At 43.4% G+C, this 19350-nt stretch overlaps 1 protein-coding gene across 5 annotated transcripts in view; it reads left to right on the top strand.

The window, feature by feature from the left end:
* Positions 1 to 19350, top strand: part of VPS13A (vacuolar protein sorting 13 homolog A) — a 262972-nt gene that overhangs the window by 147212 nt on the left and 96410 nt on the right. For all 5 annotated transcript variants that reach the window (XM_073345103.2, XM_073345104.2, XM_073345105.2 and 2 more), the window contains exons 42-45: positions 2662 to 2763; positions 10238 to 10393; positions 10573 to 10834; positions 11870 to 12030. In XM_073345103.2, coding sequence (XP_073201204.2) covers positions 2662 to 2763; positions 10238 to 10393; positions 10573 to 10834; positions 11870 to 12030 — 681 coding nt within the window. The remainder of the gene's footprint in view (positions 1 to 2661; positions 2764 to 10237; positions 10394 to 10572; positions 10835 to 11869; positions 12031 to 19350) is intronic.

Genomic DNA, 19350 nt, shown 5'->3' with positions numbered 1-19350 from the left:
AAATGCTGATCTGCCTCGTGAGCTGCAGAAAGAGGAGGGCATCCCAGACATCCAGAAATTTGGGAGATGTTATTAGCAGAAAGGAAATTAGTAAGAATTTTCCATTCTGCTTTCTAGGGGAGCAGTGGGGGTACATGTGGCCACATTCCCTTTCAGAGGGATTGATGGGGGTTCCCCTGCTCTGTTCTTGATCTAGAATGTATTGGATGTGGGGTAGCCTGGCTGCATCTCATCACTAAGGCTATGATTTTGTCACGGGATCACGGAATCCATGACTTCCAGAGACTTCTGTGACTTCAACCCACGGTGGCTGGGAGCTGCAGGGTACACCCACCTCCTGAGGCAGTGGGGGCCCATGGCGCTCCGGGCAGCAGAGAGCCCCGCAGCTCCTGGCCGTGGTGGGGGGCCTCACCATTCCCGGCCGCCACTGGTGGCCCCAAAGCTCCGAGCTGCCTCTGGGAGGCACTGGGAGCTCCGAGCAGCAGTAGAGGACCCCATAGCTCCAGGCTGCCTCTGTCTCCGGTGGTGGGGGCCCTGGGAGCACCAAGCAGCAGTGGGTGGCCCCGCAACTCCTGGCCACCATAGGCAGTGGAGACCCCGCACAGCGGGCCCCTGTCATCTGCCAGTGGCTGTGGGCGGCAGAGGAACCCCACTGCTCCGAACTGTGGGCGGCGGGGGCCCCAAGAGCTCCAAGCCCTCACAGATGGTGGGGGCCCCCAGAGCTCTGAGCCTGGGTCCCTGCAGCTGCCCAGCCACCGCAGGTGGTGTGGGGACTCCACAGCTCCCCAGTTTGTCATGGATACTTTTAGTAAAAGTCATGGACAGGTCATGGGCTTCTGTGAATTTTTCTTTATTGCCCATGACCTGTCTGTGACTTTTACTAAAAATATCCGTGACAAAATCTTAGCCTTACTCATCACATCCCCTTATCACCATTATATGGCGCTTCTGAAGGTTGACCAGGTAATGTGGTATCAATTTAAACTTAATTCATGTTTTCAGGTTTATCTTCACAACCATAAGGGCTGGAAACATGTTAGTCTGCTTGCGTCAAATGTTTTTTTATCAGGAGTATAATGTAAAACACTTATACAATTATCTCCTGTATGTTTACATTAGACATTGACATTTTGGTATAATATTCGTTCTTGAGATTTGTACCTATGTCTTATAACACTTTCATTCACCTTTCTTTCCTCAATCATTAGCCCACATGGATAGACTTCCTTTGAGACTTAAGGGGAAACTTGGACTAATGTGGGCTGCTAATAGATTAAATAGGGAGTACTGTCTATAGTCTATAGCGACTAGAGCAGGAAACTGGATACCAGAGCTGGGGACTAGGCTTTGTCATTGACTTGCTAAGTAAATATAGCTAAATATCTCTGTCTGTGAGAGTCGATTTACCTAAATGTAAGCTTGGGATGATGCTACTAATCTGACTCACAGGATGGTTGTGAGAATTAATGTTTAATGGGGTGTTTTGAGATCGTCAGATGAGAGCAGATATATATTCAAAGTACTGTGTGTAGTTTACTGTTGCATCCTAAGCTATAAATGAAATGTGTATTTACTAGGCAGAATTTTCTGCTGCATGAATCGTTCCTCTTCTGGGTGTATGGGGAGGGCATGTGAATGCCTGCAAAATTGCGTAAATCCAAGTGGCTAAAATATATTCCACAAACTGGATCAATCGTCTGGAGAAGAAGAGCCCTTGCTCCATGTACCCAGTATTCAGCCCTGCTAATTGTGTTGTGCACTGAGCTCAAGATTTGGCCCTATACAAAGAATAAAAGTGGAAAGTATGACCAACTTTTTCCAAAAACACAAAACACTTCTTGCATTAAAGACAGATAATGAATGTTTTCCCAGTGTTATAATTCCACATAAGCAATTATAATAGTTGCCAGATGAATGTAGCATAATTATGACTAGGATAGGAAATGGTCCCTAAGACAATATCTCTTAAGACATTACACATTATGAAAGACTGTGAGAACCCCTGACTTAGAGAATTGCTAATGGGATACAGAACTTTTCACTCTAGGCCACTTATTCATATTTAGAATTGGAAAAGTAAGTAGAAAATAAAATCTGTTGCCATAAGGTGGTGGTTTAATAACCTGTATGAAATAGGTTGGTAATTTTAGTCCAGCTTATACTGGACGTGTATCCACATCCCAGTGGTTCTATTGGCATGCTTCTCAAAGACACCAAAGGTAGAAACGGCTATGTAGAGAGAACTTACCCCGATGGTTCTTATTGATTAAAATTGACACACATTTATGTGGAATTGGGTCATGGGGAAGTTTGTGCTGCTGCCTTATGGGCCGTGCTTGCTTTAAGTTGTATAAGTAAAAGATTTTTGTCTCTAGTTCCCTTTATAGTCAGATTCTAGTATCCTGGCCTCCATGAAATCAGTGACAAAACTCCTATTGACTCCACTGAGGCCAGGATGTCGGTCCCATTGTTTTTTCGTGTTTTATTTTAGTTTTACTTAAAGATTTTTTATATTCTAATATAATGAAAACAAGCAACGTGTTATAATGTCTTATTTTGAAGTTTCTGTTTGAGTCTATAGAGCATCTTTTATTATTTGCTGTTGGTTCTAAGGTGTATCTTTTCTTAATTCAGTACTCTGATGATTTTATATTTTTTTAGGTGCATTATTATAATGAGATGTTTGGTGTGTGGGAACCTTTGCTTGAACCACTAGAAATTGAAAAGAGTGATGAATTCAAACCATGGACTCTTGGAATCAAGGTATATTTTCAGAAGTGTAAACTGAAACTATTAACATACAAATCTACATTTTAAATAACTTTTGGGTTGAAACATGAACCGGTAGAGCAAGGCTATTTGAACTTAAAGTTAATACTCTGTTCAGTCATGTATGCCAAGGGAATAGAATGCAGGGTAGGCCACAAGGCTCATATAACTCTAACTATTGTGACAGGGTCAGGCCAGATGGCTATAGGAGAGTAATAGAAGGCAGATATATTAGCCCCGGGCTAAGTAGGTCCCTTTTCCCTGGGTAAGGTAACAGGGAAGGTTCCAGAACAATCCGGAACCTTCTGGAGACGATTAAGACAGGTTGATTAGAACACCTGCAGCCAATCAAGAAGCCGCTAGAATCAATTAAGGCAGGCTAATCAGGGCTCCTGGGTTTTAAAAAGGAGCTCACTTCAGTTTGTGGTGTGCCTGTGAGGAGCTGGGAGCAAGAGGCACTAGGAGCTGAGAGTGAGAAAGCATACTGTTGTAGGACTGAGGAGTAGAAGCATTATCAGACACCAGGAGGAAGGTCCTATGGTGAGGATAAAGAAGGTGTTGGGAGGAGGCCATGGGGAAGTAGCCCAGGGCGTTGTAGCTGTCGCACAGCTGTTCCAGGAGGCACTCTAGACACGGGGCTCTGGGCTGGAACCCAGAGTAGAGGGTAGGCCCGGGTTCCCCCTAAACCTCCCAACTCCTGGTCAGACACAAGAGGAGTTGACCTGGACTATGGGTTCACGAAAACGGCCAAACTAAGGGCTGCTGTGAAGCTCCAAGGTGAGCAAATCCACCAATAAGCGCAAGACCCACCGAGGTAGAGGAGGAACTTTGTCACACTATGTATATTGGCTAAAAGTGAGTGCGGTTAGAAGTTGATTGACCACACTTTTTTCCCCTCTTTGCATTCTTATATCTAGAGCATGTACAAACATGATTAACTTAGAGACAGAAACTGTTCACGGAATGCAGCATAGTGATTAGTCTACAGTGACTACTCACTTGCCAAAGTATATATTTAAAACTTCATTTTTAAATTGAATACAAAAACTGAAATTGAAAAAGAAAAGATATTTTCTTCTTCACATTGATTAAACCAACCGTTGTTCTTTGAGTAGATGCAGCCTCATATTTCATTTAGGTGTGTGTGCCCAGAGTGCCGGAGCCAGAGAATTTGCCTAGCAGTATCCATAGAGGGGCGGAGCTTGTGCCTTGTGACCGCAGCCCTTCCCCTGGCTCTGAGGTGGCACCGCCCTGACCCCTCCTCGGTTCCTTCTTATCACCTGTGGCTGGAGTTGGAGATCTGTGTGGTTTTCAACCTCACAATCGTCTATTCAGTGAGGTTTTTTTCTAGTTCTACATAGTTCATGAGTACCCCAGTATAGTGGTAGTTGTAGTTTGTCTCCTAATGATGCCCTCACCCAGATTTAAACATTGTCTGTGGTGTGGGTGGGGCGAACCCTACTAACTATCCCTACACACGGTGCTTGTTGTGTCTAGCTGAAGCCCACGTTAAGAAGCAGGGTTCGATTTGCAGATTGTTCACAAAACAGACTCAAGTGGCCAGGAATCTCCATCTGAAGCAGCACCTGCTCAAATACGCCATGTGGACTGTTTCAGTATTGAGGCCCTCATCAGATCATAGGTCGCCCTTGGATTGGAAAGTGCTGCCGCTTCGCTTCCTGGAGCTGGCACCTCTCCTAAGAGATTGAGGAGTTGTTCCCCACCATGTGTGCTGAGGAAAAGGTCACATAAGACCAAGGGATGCCACTCCAGGTACTGTGGGGACTTGTCTCCCTCCTTTAGAAGGAACATGGATCAACACGTCATGAATTCTGGTGCATGGGATGGAGCAGGTCCTGTCAGCTACTCCCTGACACTATGCCAGGAGGTTAGAAACCCTGTACCATTGACTCTGGTTCTGGCCCGAGGGTGTCCTTTCAGTCAGGTACCAGTGAGGGCGATGCTGGCACTGGCTGCTTCAGCGCTGGCAGTGTATCAGACAACAGGGACTTCCTTTGCCTTTCTGTCTTGACCTCTCCCTTGGTCCAGAACTTTGCCAGGGCTGTGTCCTTTATAGCTCTGTTGGCTGGACAGGCTGCTGAACCTATGGGTCTGCTGATGCTGCGCCCTGGTGTTTCCCTCAGGAGAAACAGGGCTGGTGCCAGACTTCTTATAAGCAACCTCCTCGGTACCAGGAACTACTTCAGTTTCTATGTGGCCAGCACTGCCAGTGTTGCTGAGGCAGCAGTCACTGCCTTCCACCTTGGAACTCTTAGTTATGTCAGTGCCAATGTTGACTTTGGGATCAACACCATTCCCAGCATCGGAGACTGAGGAGGCGTACTAGCTGCCAGCCGTACCATTTCCACCATTGGTATCAGCACCCTAATCATTCTGGGCTATGGATGAGTCAGACCGGCTACTTGCGCCCTCAGAACTGCCCTTACTGTTATGCCCTGAAGCTCAGCTTCCACAGCTCTTCACCATGTTGTTTTTGGGCGGCCTCGTTTTCACTTGCCTTCAGGTGTCCATCTTATTGCTGTTCTGGTGATGGAATCAGTTTCCATCCAAAGCACATGACCGATCCATCTCCAACACCTCCTGGCAATGATGGTACTCAGATCCTCTTGGCTGCGCTGTGTCAATAGATCTTGGTTTGAGATTGTCCTGGCTGATGGTGCTGCCCAAGTATGTGAATGTTTCTACATTGGTGAGAACATAATCCTCTAGCCATATTGGCAATGGTGAGGCAATATTAAAGGTCATGATATCTGTCTTATTGCTGTTGATTTTCAGTCCAATTTGCTGGCTGAATGTGTTGAGTCAAGTTGTTTTTTCTTGTATATGGTGTTGGGAGTGTGATAGGAGAGTGACATCGTCTGTGAAGTCCAGGTCCTCAAAGGATGAGAATAGTGCCTCTTGGCATGTCTTCTATTGTATGCCGCATTACCCAGTCGATGGCAATGTTGAAGAGGATTGCAGACATGACACACCACTGCAAAACTGAAATCACTGTGATCAACACTGCGTGTAAAGTTGAAATAGAAGCTTTTGATGACATTGATTATATGAAAAGGAATTCCATATGCCCGCAGAATGTGCCATAGGCTGGTCTTGAGAATGCTATCAAAAGCATTCTTAAAGTCTATGAAATTTATGCAGAGTTTCACTGAACTAAGCACTGTTCTATTACGTTTTGTAGAGTGAAGATCTGGTCTCTGCATCCATGCTTGTTCCAAAAACCAGCTTGCTCTTTTCTGAGAATGCTATCAACTGCCTCTGATATATGCTGGACTACGATCTTACACAATACTTTGCTTAGCACAGATAAAAGTGTGATACCATGCCAGTTATTACAATCACTGAGAGTTCCTTTCTTTGGTATCTTCACTATAACCACATTGGTCCACTCATCTGGTACTTTTTTCCTTTCCCAGACTGATGTAAATAGAGGGGCTAGGATAGATGCTGCTAATTTAGGATTTACTTGAACAATTCTGCATTCAAGTTACCCTTGCCAGGAGCATTCCCATTTTTTAAAGATTTGGTGGCTTGAATGATCACTTCCTTAGTTGGGGTGTCTGTGTTGATATCAAGATCTTCTGCCTCCTGGATGTTTGCTTCCTCTTTAGGTAGCTCTCTGTTCAGCAATTCTTTGAAATGCTCTGTCCAGTGCATTTCTTGTTCTTTTTCGGTTGTTAGTAGGTGTCATTGTTTGTTCCTGATGAGAGTGTTTGTTGCTGTCTGCCTTTTACCACTGATAAGCCGCGTCATTTTGTAGATGGTTCCTTGTTCATCACGAGCAGCTGCGTCCTCTGCTTGTGTTGCCAGATTATCCATATAATGCCGTTTGTCTTCTCACACAAGGCATTTGACCTCCTGGTGTGCCTTGCTATACTGCTCATGGTATTTGTCCTTTAGCTTCTGGGATTTTGTGACTAAAACTTTTTTCTTCAGGGCTTGTCTGGTTTCTGTGGAGTTCCATGTGCTGGGTGTAATCCACTCCTTCCTTCTCTTCTGCCTGTAGCCTAGACAGGCTTCACTGCTCTGTTTATAAATTGCTGTTACTTTGTTCCACTTCTTGTTCATCTCCTCATCTGCATTCCCCTCCTCTTCATCAAGGTCTGCAAGTGCTTGCAACCTGTTCTTTAACTGAAGAACGAAGGCTTTCTATATTTCAAGGGACTTTAGCTTGTCGATATAACGTCTATGTCCCTTGTTTGGTGGACTCACACATCTCAGTTTTAGCTTGATGGAGGCTGTCACAAGATGGTGGTTACTGCCAACATCTACACCTGTTCTCACTTTCACATCTGTCAGTGAGCGTCGCCATTGATCATAATATGGTCAATCTGGTTCTTATCTCTGCCATTTGGAGAACAGCATGTCAGCTTGTGAATTTCACAATGTTCAAATAGGGTTCCACCGATGACTAGGTCATTCATATTACAGAAATCAACACGCCTTTCTCCGTTTTCAGCATGCCACACCCATGTCTTCCAATTGCTTTGTCATTGTTTGTGTTGTCCTTACTGACCTTGACATTCAGGTCTCCCATGACGATAATTAGGTTGTGGCATGATACTCTCTCTTACTCCGCCTGTAGTGTAAGGTAGAATTTGTCCTTTACTTCCTCATCGCTGTCATTTATCAGAGCATAACACTGAATCAGGGTGATATTATTATGTTTCCCTTTCAGTCTGGCTCTCATAAGTCTGCTACTGATGGATTTCCATTCAAGGAGGGAATGCTCCACTCCCTTCTTCAAAAGGATGGCAACAACCTCATGGTGTTGTCCATCATCCCATCCAGAAAACAGCAAAGTTTCTCTCCAGGCTGTTGTTAATCTTCCTGATCGCATCCATCTGCTCTCACTGACACCTAGGATGTGTAAGCTGTGGCGTCTCTGCTTCCCTGCTTCGTACATTGTCCGTATGTTCAAAAAACCAAGTTTGGTTTTTGTCTTGGTGTTGAGCACTTCAGTCTTCATGCCAGTGGCTTCCTTTTAGCTTTCACCACTGGCAGTCATATGGGTCATTGACTCCTGAAGGCCATCACACACGGTAATGGTCAATTTCTCCATCGCTGTTTCTGTAACTTATTTTGTTTTTTACGGGACAGGGTTGTTAGCCCTGTGCCTAACCCCGAACCTGGAGGACCAAGGTGTCTGTTTTGTCTGGCCCCTACCCCACAGACCAATCCAGCATGGTTGAACTTATCAGGAGCAAAAAGCCCCCCGCCGACACAGACTCTGGGGATCATTAGAGCATGCAAGCTGTCCTGCCATGATAAGGCACAGAAACCAGAGCACAGCACGGCTGCTGCATGGCTGAATGAGGAGGAAGAGCGGTGTTCCGCGGCTGTTTAGAAGGTTCTACTCAACATTAGAAATCCCTCTACCAGGATGGCTTGTTGGGCAAATGGAAATGACTTTTCCTATGGTCATTAGCCCGTAGAATTTAACCGATGCTGGCTTCCATTCATGGCATCTTGGAGTACCTGCTGCACCTTCAGTCACTGGAGTTTGTTCTTAGTTCATTGAAAGTGCATCCGGCAGTGATATCTGCATTTCGTCCCCCTATTCAGGGAAGATCAGTCTTCTCCAGTCCCATGGTGACAAGATACTTAAAAGGGCTTCTTTGTCTACTCCTCCTGTCCAAGAGCCAGTTCATCTGTGGAACCTTCTCTGTCCCAGCAGCCTGATAGGACCTCAGTTTTAGCTCTTAGCATCTTGTCCCTTTCTGTTTTTGTCTCAGAAAACTACATTCCTGGTAGTGATGACATCCATGAGGAGTATGTGAGAGTAGCAGGCCCTGATGGCAGGGCCTCCTTATACACAATTCTCCAAAGACAAGGTGACTTTACGACCATATCTAAAATTTTTGTCTAAAGCAGTTTCTCAGTTTCATTTGAACCACATGGTATACTTACCTGTATTCCTTTTAAGCTGCATTCATCTCTGGAGGAGCAGCATCTCCATAAATTATATGTCAGGTGATGTCTATCCTTCTGTCTGGACAGGACTAAACAGTTCTGTGCTTTGCCTTGCCTGTTTGTGTCATATGCAGATTGTATGAAGGGTCAGGTGACCTCTTCACGGATGATCTCTAGATTTATACCATTCTGTATCAAGACTGCATATGAAATAAGTAAGTGGGTGTGAGCTCATTCGACGAGAGTGCAAGCAATGTCAGTAGCGTTCCTCAGTGACTTTTCCATATTGAACATTGGTATGACTGGCATGTGGTCTTCCATAGGTACATTTACAAACCGCTATGCCATCACCGCATCTGCCAGGGTGGATGCAACTTTCAGAAGGGTTGTCCTGCAATCCTTGTTTAGGTAGACTCTGAGCCCCTCCTCTGGGGGCAGGGAAGGGTACTGCTTGTGAATCATCTAAATGGATTTACACAGCTGCATCTACTCACAGTAAGTAATCTTTTTTTTTTTCTTCTTTAACTGTGGTTCTTCGAGATGTGATGCAGATGTGTATTCCTCGACCCACCTTCTGTCCCCCTGCGTTGGAGTCTATCTCTGGGCATTCGGTGCAAGGGAACTGAGGGAGGGTCTATGGTGAGGGTCTGAGGCCATGAGGTGCAAGTGTTACGCCTCCATGCATACTGCTAAGCAAATTCTCCTGCTCCAGCGCACCAGATGTGCACACGCCTAGGTGGAATACATATCTGCGTTACATCTCAAAGAACCACTGTTACAGTTACTCTCTCTGGAAGAAAAATCTGTCTGATTATGCCAGGTTTCAGCTATCATAGAACTTTAACATTTTGAAACAGGTATTTTGAATGGAAACGATCAGAACCTTAACTATCAGAATCCTTGTCAGTGGTGTAAGTTTTTCAATAGAGTGCAGCTTTCGGGTGCTGCTGAATTACAGCCTGCTTTTTTTAAGGATAGTTGCCCTCTGCTCAAGGAATGCTGTGTTAGTTGTGTGTGTTCCCTTAATAATTGGTTATATTTATGGGATAGTAATTAATCATATTTTATACTAAAAATAGCTTTTTATAGAGAAGGTTGGATTTAAATTTTCAGATTAGAAAAAATGCGGTAAACCTAAAACAAATGTGGATCCTGACCTCTTTCCAGTCTGAGACTTTGAGCAATACCTCTCTTCCTATAAATAGTAGAGAGAATAGTCCATAAAAGCTCTGGGGCTTGGTGTCAGCCTTTTCATTCTTATTTCATCTTCTGGATGCTGCTCTGATTTTTACCAGATGGTTATTATTCTCAGGGGACTATATCCCAGCTTTGAATAGTCAAAGTGCAGCTACTTTTCCTTCCTGCCCCCGACATACCCCCAGCAGTGGCGGGAATTCTGTCATCAGTATTTTCAGGCTGAGAAGTGCAGTCCAAATATCTCGGATTGATGCAGAGATTATTCCTACAAAGAAAATCATTGGACAATTAATTTCCCCTTTTCTTTTTTGGTAAAATTCATTTTTGGCTTTTTTAGATGAAAAAGAAGGCTAAAGGAGCATTAGAATCAGATGCTGAAGAAGAACGCTATAAGGTACCAGAATATAAAACAGTAATAAACATCTCCTCGAAAGACCAGCTGAACATTACACTATCCAAATGTGGACTACAAATGTTGAGTAACCTGGGCATGGTAAGAAATATCACCTATCTGTTTAAATGGGACTTTTTCACAGTCAAGAAATTCAGTGTTAGTTTAGATGACTTTTTATACAGGTAATCTAGATTTAAATAACACTTTGGTATTTAGTACCTCTTGGGGTTATTTGTGTTTTTAAATATATATTTTAACAAATTTATTTTGTTCTTTAGGCATTTGCTGAAGCAGCTAGCAAAACTTCAGACATCTTCAAAAAAGATCAAGCACCATTTGTAATAATGAATTCCTTAGGACTTCCCATCACTGTCTCACCGAGTGATTCCTTTAAAGTCCTTAATGTTGAGTCTGGAGCAAAAACATTTCATTTAAAAGATGGGGAAAGTCTAAACATGGAGTTTCTCAGAACTAAAAGTGAGAGTGACCAGTTCGCAGCAATGACCACCCTAAGCAGCAAAATGTTTTACATTCAGCTCAGTAAGTTGCATAATAAATCTTCTGCTTTTGTATACATCAGTAGTGCATCTTCCCAGTGAAGAAGATAATGCTTGCGTTTAATATGATTTTTATTACTTGAAAGGAACAATTTCTGGCTTTCCAGTGACATAGCAATATCTTAAATCTTACTTTAGAGTCACATCAGATTTGTTTTGTGTGTATGTAAATATTTTTCAAATTTACATATGATACATTTGAGCATAATTATTGTGGTCTGCTGGTTTATTCTATGCCATAATAATGTAGGCCCCAGTTTTTGGACAGGCCTTGTCTCAGTTTCTGATTTTTGTGCCCAGAAACAAGTAGTTCAGACTTCATTTGCATACACAACTTTGAGTGCAAAATTGTGCCACCAAAATTTGAGTCTGTTTCTAGATAGTTTAAGCATTTATGTATTGTGGTCCTGGAAAAGGAGATTTTTAATAAAGATTTTAAATAAAATTAGCATGGTTTATTAATTCAAAAAATAATGAACCTATTTTAATACTGTATAGCTTGCAATTGAATAACGTTGATAATGCTAGTTTATTAATTATGAATTTGGGACTTTTCAAAACTAGTTTGTCAGAGTACCTTCAACCACTTATTTCATTATTACTGTGAAACATTAATGAGTGAAGCTATTGCGCCACAGCAATAAACATTTTTTTTAAAAGATGCAAAACTTAATGTAAATTATCAGTCTTTGCAAAACAATGTTGATGATTTGTAGTGGTAAAAGACACATTAAAAATATTAGAGATTAACTCATCCTTTCTAAAAACAATTTTGTAGTATTAGCCAAACTACTGAGAAATTTTACTTCTAAGAGAGTGACATTCAGATCAGAAATAGCATAATTCCATATTATATTTTGTAAACCGGTGAATATTCTTCATGTTTCCAGATTTATTGTTACAGTAAAAATTCTTGAACACAGATTTTTTTTGTATAAATTGTTGGTTTTTCAAATGTATGTACATGCTGCTTTGATTGTTTCATTAATTTATAACTGTGTATTTTTTCAACTTTGAGGTCCTCATAAACACTCCACTGCTGACAAGATTCCGTTGACAAAAGTGGGTCGATGTCTTTATAGAGTAAGACATGAGGAGTCGGGTGTTGAAAGATCCATTGTTTGTCAAATTGATACGGCAGAAGGGAGTAAGATGATAACTGTACGTTCTCCTGTACAGGTACTACAGTTTTCTTCCAATACCTTTTTATAAAACTGTTAATCTGGGTGATTTTATTGACTATAATTCCACATCACCCATGTTTACAACCATGTTTTAAGAACAGTTATTTAGAGAACTTTTCTAGCACAGATTCTCTTACCAGTGTGGACTGGAATTGTCTTAGCACTGTTACAGATAATCGTTAGAGAGATTAGTACATTAGTACAGCACTTGCTTTATATAATACATTTCACAACAGAAAAAGCCCATTCACACCAACCAGGGAAACAGCTATAGCACAGTTTCAGATATTGTGGGGACAAGAACATGGGGTTCTGTTTGCCCATCCCCATGTGTGAATGTGAGTCTCTATTCCCCAACAAGTTGTGGACTAGTCATGGAAACCTATTCCATAGTTGGGAATGTTTTACCTTAAGTCTTGTGGCATTAAGGAATGGTCTGAAAGAGCTTAAATGTATTCTGCAGTCCAGCGTATCCCACAATGCCGGACAACTGGGACCCTCCCCTCCACTGAGCAGCTCATGGAGGTGGATCAAAGTTTTGGCCCTGTGCCCTCTGACCATATCCCCTCTGCTCCTGCTTGCTGCCAGTTCTTCTGCTCTGCATTAGCAGTCAGTTGATGGTATGATTGCTCCTGCCCCCATTTATTTGTTAGTTTAATTTTTACCCTGTTTTTGAGCAGTGGCAGGCAGTTATTTCTTTCTGGCTTCCTCTTCCTCCTTGGGTCATTAACATTTCGGTGGTTTAACGCATCTTATCCTCTGCCAAAGCTGTTTCCTGCTGGCTCCTCTGTCACCATATAGGTAGGGCAGAGCAGTCAAAAAGCACCAGGTTAAATCCAAGCAGTGTTCCATTTGTGAGGTAGTCTTCCCAGGAGTGACAGACAATGAGTTGTGCCTAGCCTGCACCCAGCTGACTTCAAAAGGCTCAACATATAGATGAATAAAACGAAGTTTCATTTGGGGAATCTGGCCTATATGGTGTCATCCTTTTCTTGGGGTGCTTCCTGACTTCAGTGGATCTAGCAGATGCATACTTCTGTATTCTCTTCAGACTGTGTCACTGCAGGCTTCTGAGGTTTGCCTATGGCAGGAAACATCAGTATCAAACAGTCTGGTTCAGCCTGTCCTCGGCCCCCAGGTTTACAAAGATGGTGGTGGTGATAGTTGCCAGACTCTGGTCACAGGGAACATGCCAGTACCCATTCCTGAGCCACATTCCAATGAGAGCTCCATCACAGTCAGCAGCACACAGAGCCATGTCCTGGACATTGATCTCCTACAGGTGCATGGCTTTATCAATTTCAAGAAAAGTTCCCTGACTCCGTCCACCAACATAATTCATCTGGGAGCAGAAACAGATGTGTTGATAGCAAAGATCTATCCATCACTAAAAACATTTCAGAAAAATCTTGGATCTTAGCTTGCTCTGGAGCTGCAGGAGGCCTACTATACCACTGTGCCTTCAACTGCTAGGCCTTCTGGTGTCATATAAAGAGATCATTGCATCAGCACAATCACACATCAGAAGCCTTCATGCTAAAGATGTGGAACTGCTCCCTGGAATACATGACAGATTAAGTACAGATTCCAACACAAGTACTCCACTCCCTACAGTGGTGGTTGGACCATGACAGTGTCTGCAAAGTCATGCCCATCTGCCTTCAGGATTCTCTTTCTCACAACTGACTAGCACACTTGGAGACTCAAGCATCTCAGGGCCCCTGGAGCCTGGAGGAAAATGCTCACGGCATAATCACCATAGAGCTGAGAGAGTGGTCAAGCTGGCTCTGCGAAGGTTCCATTCTGGTATAGAGTGGAACTATGTCCTGGTTCAATCAGACAACACAACTGTGGTCACATATTTAAACAACCAAGGGGGAACAAGGAGTCCAGTGCTACATGCAGAGATAATGGAAATAATGAAGGTGAGTGGAACAGTTTCTTTCCCTCCAAGCGATCCCCATAAAAGGGGATCTGAAACAAAAAGCTGACTGGCTCAGCAAACAGAGTCAGTAACTCCAAGTGGTGATTGAATCAGAAGGTTTTCAATCTTAGTGTTCAGACTTTCTGCGTCCATTCAGGCGACTTCTTCATAAATCATACAAATGCAAAGAGGCCAAAATACTTCACCACGAAGACAGACTCCAGATCCAAGGGGACGGATGCCTTATCACACAGTTGGTCACAGGACCTTTTCTGTGTATTTCCACTAGTGGGGAAAGTGGTCCAAACAAAGTGAGAACAGGCATCCACACTGGCTGAGGAAACACCTTGGTTTCTGACCTGATAGAGCTGAACCAGGGGCCTCCACTACAGTTTCCATGGAGACTGGAAATTCTCTTGAAGTCCTTTTCTTCATCTATATCTGAAATGATTTCAACTAACAGTTTGTCTTTTGAGAGAGAAGCACTAGAACATCTGGGCCAGCCCTCCAGAGTCTTTAAGGCCTTTACTTTCATTTTGGCCAGTACTGATACTAAAAGCAGAGATTAATAAGACTGGGACTTTTCAGCTTGGAAAGGAGATGACATGGGGGGGATATGATAGAGGTCTACAAAATTATGACTGGTGTGGAGAAAGTAAATAAGGAAGTGTTATTTACTTCTTCTCATAACACAGTAACTAGGGGCCACCAACTGAAATTAATAGGCAGCAGGTTTAAAACGAACAAAAGGAAGTATTTTTTTCACATGCCGCACAGCCAACCTGTGGAACTCCTTGCCAGAGGATGAGACAGCCAAGACTATAACAGCGTTCAAAAAAGAACTAGATAAATTCATGGAGAATAGGTCCATCTATGGCTTCTAGCCAGGATGGGCAGGGATGGTGTCCCTAACCTCTGTTTGCCAGAAGCTGGGAGTGGGCGACAGGGTATGGATCACTTGATGATTATCTGTTCTGTTCATTCCCTCTGGGGAACCTGTCATTGGCCACTGTCGGAAGACAGGATCCTGGGCTAGATGGACCTTTGGTCTGACCCAGTATGGCCACTGATATGTTCTTATACTCCATTATAATGTCCAGATTCATTTGCTGGTGCCAAGAGCACAGTGCAAATCCCATAAAACTAGGAATTCCAATCATTTTGGACTTTCTCCAAGAAGGCAGAAACAGAGGTCTCCAACCCAGCACCACTGTTTGTAAAATATCTGCTCATAGATAGTAGTGTGCTTTACACAGGGACCTCAGGCTCACTTGCAGAAAATCCCCAGGTAGCCAAATTTCTTAGAGTAGTACAATCTGACAGACCAGCATTCAGGCCCCTCATCCAAAATGGAACCTACCTGTCCAGTGGTGTTACCTTTAAAATTATATCATCTTGATCATCTTGTGTCCCTAACCCAAAAAAATGCTTGCTTTATGAACTGGGAATTATTAAAAATAAAGGGAATCCTGATGCCTATTTATTACTTGCTCCCAAGTAATCAGCAATCTCCTGGAAGCATCCTTTAGATTCAACAGGACATACTTCATATTTAAATTTCTTTCAGTTTTTGTGCAGTGAGACACAGGTTTAATTGTAGAAAGTCAGGGAATTTTTAGTCCTGGAAAGCCCACAATGCACCAATACTTACAGGAAGGCATAAGCTTTATTTTATTTATTTTTTCACTTTGTTCTTTGACATCCTGACTCATTCAGGCCCTCTTAATCTTCCTAGCTTCACTGGGTCAGACTACAGGAAGGGTCATATCTGTGACTTAATTGACAAATAGCTGACTTGAGATGTTCTGAACATTCTCATCTTTGAAGATGCCATATCCCTCACTGTAAATATCTGTAGCCCTTTCAATCTTTGGTGTTGGAAACAAAGGGCTGCTCTTTGAGTGACTGTCCACGAGTTTCCCACTCTTTGTAAGCATGCTCTCACAAGCATGAGATTGTATTCTTTTGAATAGCAGTGTCCATTGAGCTGCACCTGCTTCTTTAGTGCCCTCTTGTTTCCTGTAGCCATGGACATAAAGGGCCTCGTGGCTGCAAACCACATTCAGTTCCTTCTTGCCCCCTATGATTGCGAGGTGGAACCCTGTAGTATCCATGTTCCTCGCTCTTAGCAAGTTAGCGAGCATAATTTGTATTAGTTCAGAATAGTTGTTAGTTATTGTACTCCAGATGAGGGTTTTTTGGGGTTTTTTTTTTTGTTCCTTCCCCTACCCCCTGTTGGTTTAAAAGAAGTGATAGACTTAAGAATAGAGTTGTGATATGTTTTCTTCCTGCCTATATAACCTCTGTATAAGGGCCTTATCCCTTCTCCCCAACCACTATATAGCAGTTCTGAAACGGCCAACCATAAATTGCTGGTGTTCACTCTGCCTCTCCTGCAGTGTACTGATGCCTAGGAATGACAGGCACTTCAGATGTCTGTTATGCCTGGAAGACAGACATGCTCCAGAATGCTGCTCTGTTTACAAGAGGACCCAGAAGGCAAGAGGTGCAAAACTGAAACACTTTCTCCCAGAGAGGCCCATGCAAGTCTCATTGGATCTTGGCAGACTTTCAGAGAATCTCCAGATATCAGGTTAATCCAGTGCCCAGGTGAGCTGAGATGCCAAGCTGAGTTACTGAGCCGTTTTGCATAAGCCCCTCTCGTTGTCCATTTCGGTGGTGTGCTCATCAAGTGGCCAGAAGGAGCATCACTTCCAGGACCAAGGCAGATGTTGATTTCCTTCTTCAAATAGGGATCACAGGGATTTCCCCCTAATGTTCACTTCTATAGAAGCCTAAAAGTGATGTCCAACACTAAAACTCAACCCAGCACCGATGGTCTCTGTCCATATCGTAGACCATAGTGCCTCCAATGCCAACCTCTCACCGAATACTCTGGCACTGAGCATTATGCCGCTGAGTGTCTCTATCCTGAGATGTCTCTCTTTAGCACAAATTACATTTTTCGGAAGCAATGGAGACTGCCGCTCCAGTGGCTCAAGGACTGTGTGTATCAGCACCCATGTACTACTTGGTGTGAACAGACCTTTCTCATCGAGAGGCTACAGAAGGTCGTTACCAAATAACCCATAGGACATGTGTAACAGAAGTGCCCCTCAACCTCAGAGGCACATAGCAGGGATTCCTCTCCTGAGCATGCCCCCTCTTCTCTGTGTGCGGCACAGTGAGAGTTCGGCAGAGAATTGAGGGATGAATCCTTGAGGGGTACCAGAAAAATTGGGAACGAATAGGGAGCACCCTTTGAGTATCCACCAATGTCATCCTAACTACTGCTACCAATCGCATCTGTGCTCATTCCCCTGGGAAGTAAATCCATACTCAAGCAATTGGCATAATCCTTGATCTTTACAGACAGATTCACTTTGCCAAGTATACAGCCTCATTTGTATCAGGCTTCTCTCCTGTCCTATTTTCAACTTGTAAAGGGCAAGGAAGAATAGAGTAGGAATGGCCATTCTCCCAAACCTTATCAGCCTCTGGCCATCTTATTGCTTTTTCCAGGTAAAGCTGTTAGGGTCCGTCTCTCCCCTCCACCCCCCCCCCCCATTCACAGCTTCTATGGATGAGCTGAAAGTCTTCCAGGACTTATTGAAAAGAATTATGGAGATTCTGGACATTCCACTGGGAATTTATACAGGAGAAAACACCTGTATAAGCTTCTGGATATTCTCTAGTCTTCCTTTATGGGGCAACTGGCTAATGTTAATGGCCTTTAATGATGGGCTGCTCAGACTGGCCAAAATGATTTGGCATTGCCTGTCTCAATGACAGCAGCCTCTGAAAGCAGTCAATCAGTACACGTGACTGCTAAATGGTTTGAATATATTTACCAGTATACTACCTCTAATGGTCTTGTGGTGGAGTCAGGTCAAGAAAAATCAAATCAGCGAGGTCAGCCCACATACACTCCTTTGGAGAAAGACCCAAAGAAATTAGACGTCTTTGGGAGGAAGACATCTCTTCAGCAAGCTCTCAGACCAGCAAATTATTGGGCATTACTCTCAAAATACAGCTTTCTGCTTTGGGACAGACTTTCCATCTGCATAGAGTCCTGAAAGACTAGCATAAGTAATTAAAATCCCTCATGACTGGCCCTTGAAGCAGCCCTCAATGCGCCTGACCCAGCAGCCAGAACAATAGTCACCACCATGTTGAAGAGATCTTCCTGGTTGCAGGCATTGGAATTCTCAGGTAAGCCTTGAGGGACCTCCCACTTGAGGGCAATAAGCTCTCCTGTGAGGTATGGATGAAGCACTCCATAATCTAAAGGGCTCAAGAACATTCCTAAGATCTTTGGGTGTGTACGTCCCAACCCCAAAAGAGGAAGTATCCAACACAACCATTTTATAGACAGAGACCACAAACTCAGTCCTATCCACAGCAATGGTCTTCAGAACTCTTGAGGAGGTACTTTCACCAGAGGTGGTGATCTGCCTCTTCCCCAGCTGCCCCACAGTCTGAGGCATCAGGTAAGAAAAGGTTTTGACACACATCAAGACACTAGCTGGACCACTTTCAGATCCACTTTCCTCCACCACCCCTTTTTCCAACTGCTTTTCTTATTTCAAAGAAGCTTGGACTGAGGGTCCTCAAACTAATCAGCAAGGGGATGGCCCATATAGTTTTAAAATAGTCAAGCTCCTTTCCTGTCCCTCTTCAGGGACACTTCTTATGAGACTGTTGAAGCAAGAGGTACATTGCCCTCATTCAAGTGGGAACAGTAAGAGAAAGGTCTCCAGAGTTCAGGGATAGGTGATTTCAATCATATTGCTACTTAATGCCAAAGAAGAAAGGGGATTGGAGGCCTGTCCTTGATCTTCATAGTAATCTCAACACTTTCATCTGTTGCTTCAAAATTCTGTATAGTTCCCTTGCTTCTGTTATCTCCTCTTTGGATCCAATGGACTGCTTTGTGGCTCTTGACATACAAGAGCACCTATGTCTACATTTCATGGGACTCCCACTCCTTCCTAGAATGTGAGCAGTTATCAGAGAAAGCTAATGCTGAGCTGCTCAAATAGAAAATCTTTTCCATTTGGCTTTAAATATCTGTCTGTTCTCAGATTTTCTGTTTTGGAGAAAGAAGTCTTGAACCAGAGCCAATCAGCTTTTCTGTAGTCAGCCAGCATCCAAGCTGTCAGATGCAATGTGCAGGGTCTGGATAGACATCTCCAAGCAAGTATCAATCCTCCAAGGACAAGAAATCAAACCGTTTTCCTATTGCTAAGACCTTTGCTTCCTCAGAGCTGATCTCAACTGACTGTTCAGTAATAGAGGAGGAAGACTTCAGTGTCCAAGCTGGAAAGCCCACGTCCATCCTTGTCTTCTACAGATAATTCTGTAGTCTCCCTATTGTCTTCAATCTTGAAA

This window comes from Lepidochelys kempii, chromosome 5 (genome assembly GCF_965140285.1).
Source record: "Lepidochelys kempii isolate rLepKem1 chromosome 5, rLepKem1.hap1, whole genome shotgun sequence".
Taxonomy (NCBI): Eukaryota; Metazoa; Chordata; order Testudines; family Cheloniidae; genus Lepidochelys; species Lepidochelys kempii.
Note: the sequence above shows the minus strand (reverse complement) of the source record. Positions and strands in the feature narration are given on the sequence as shown.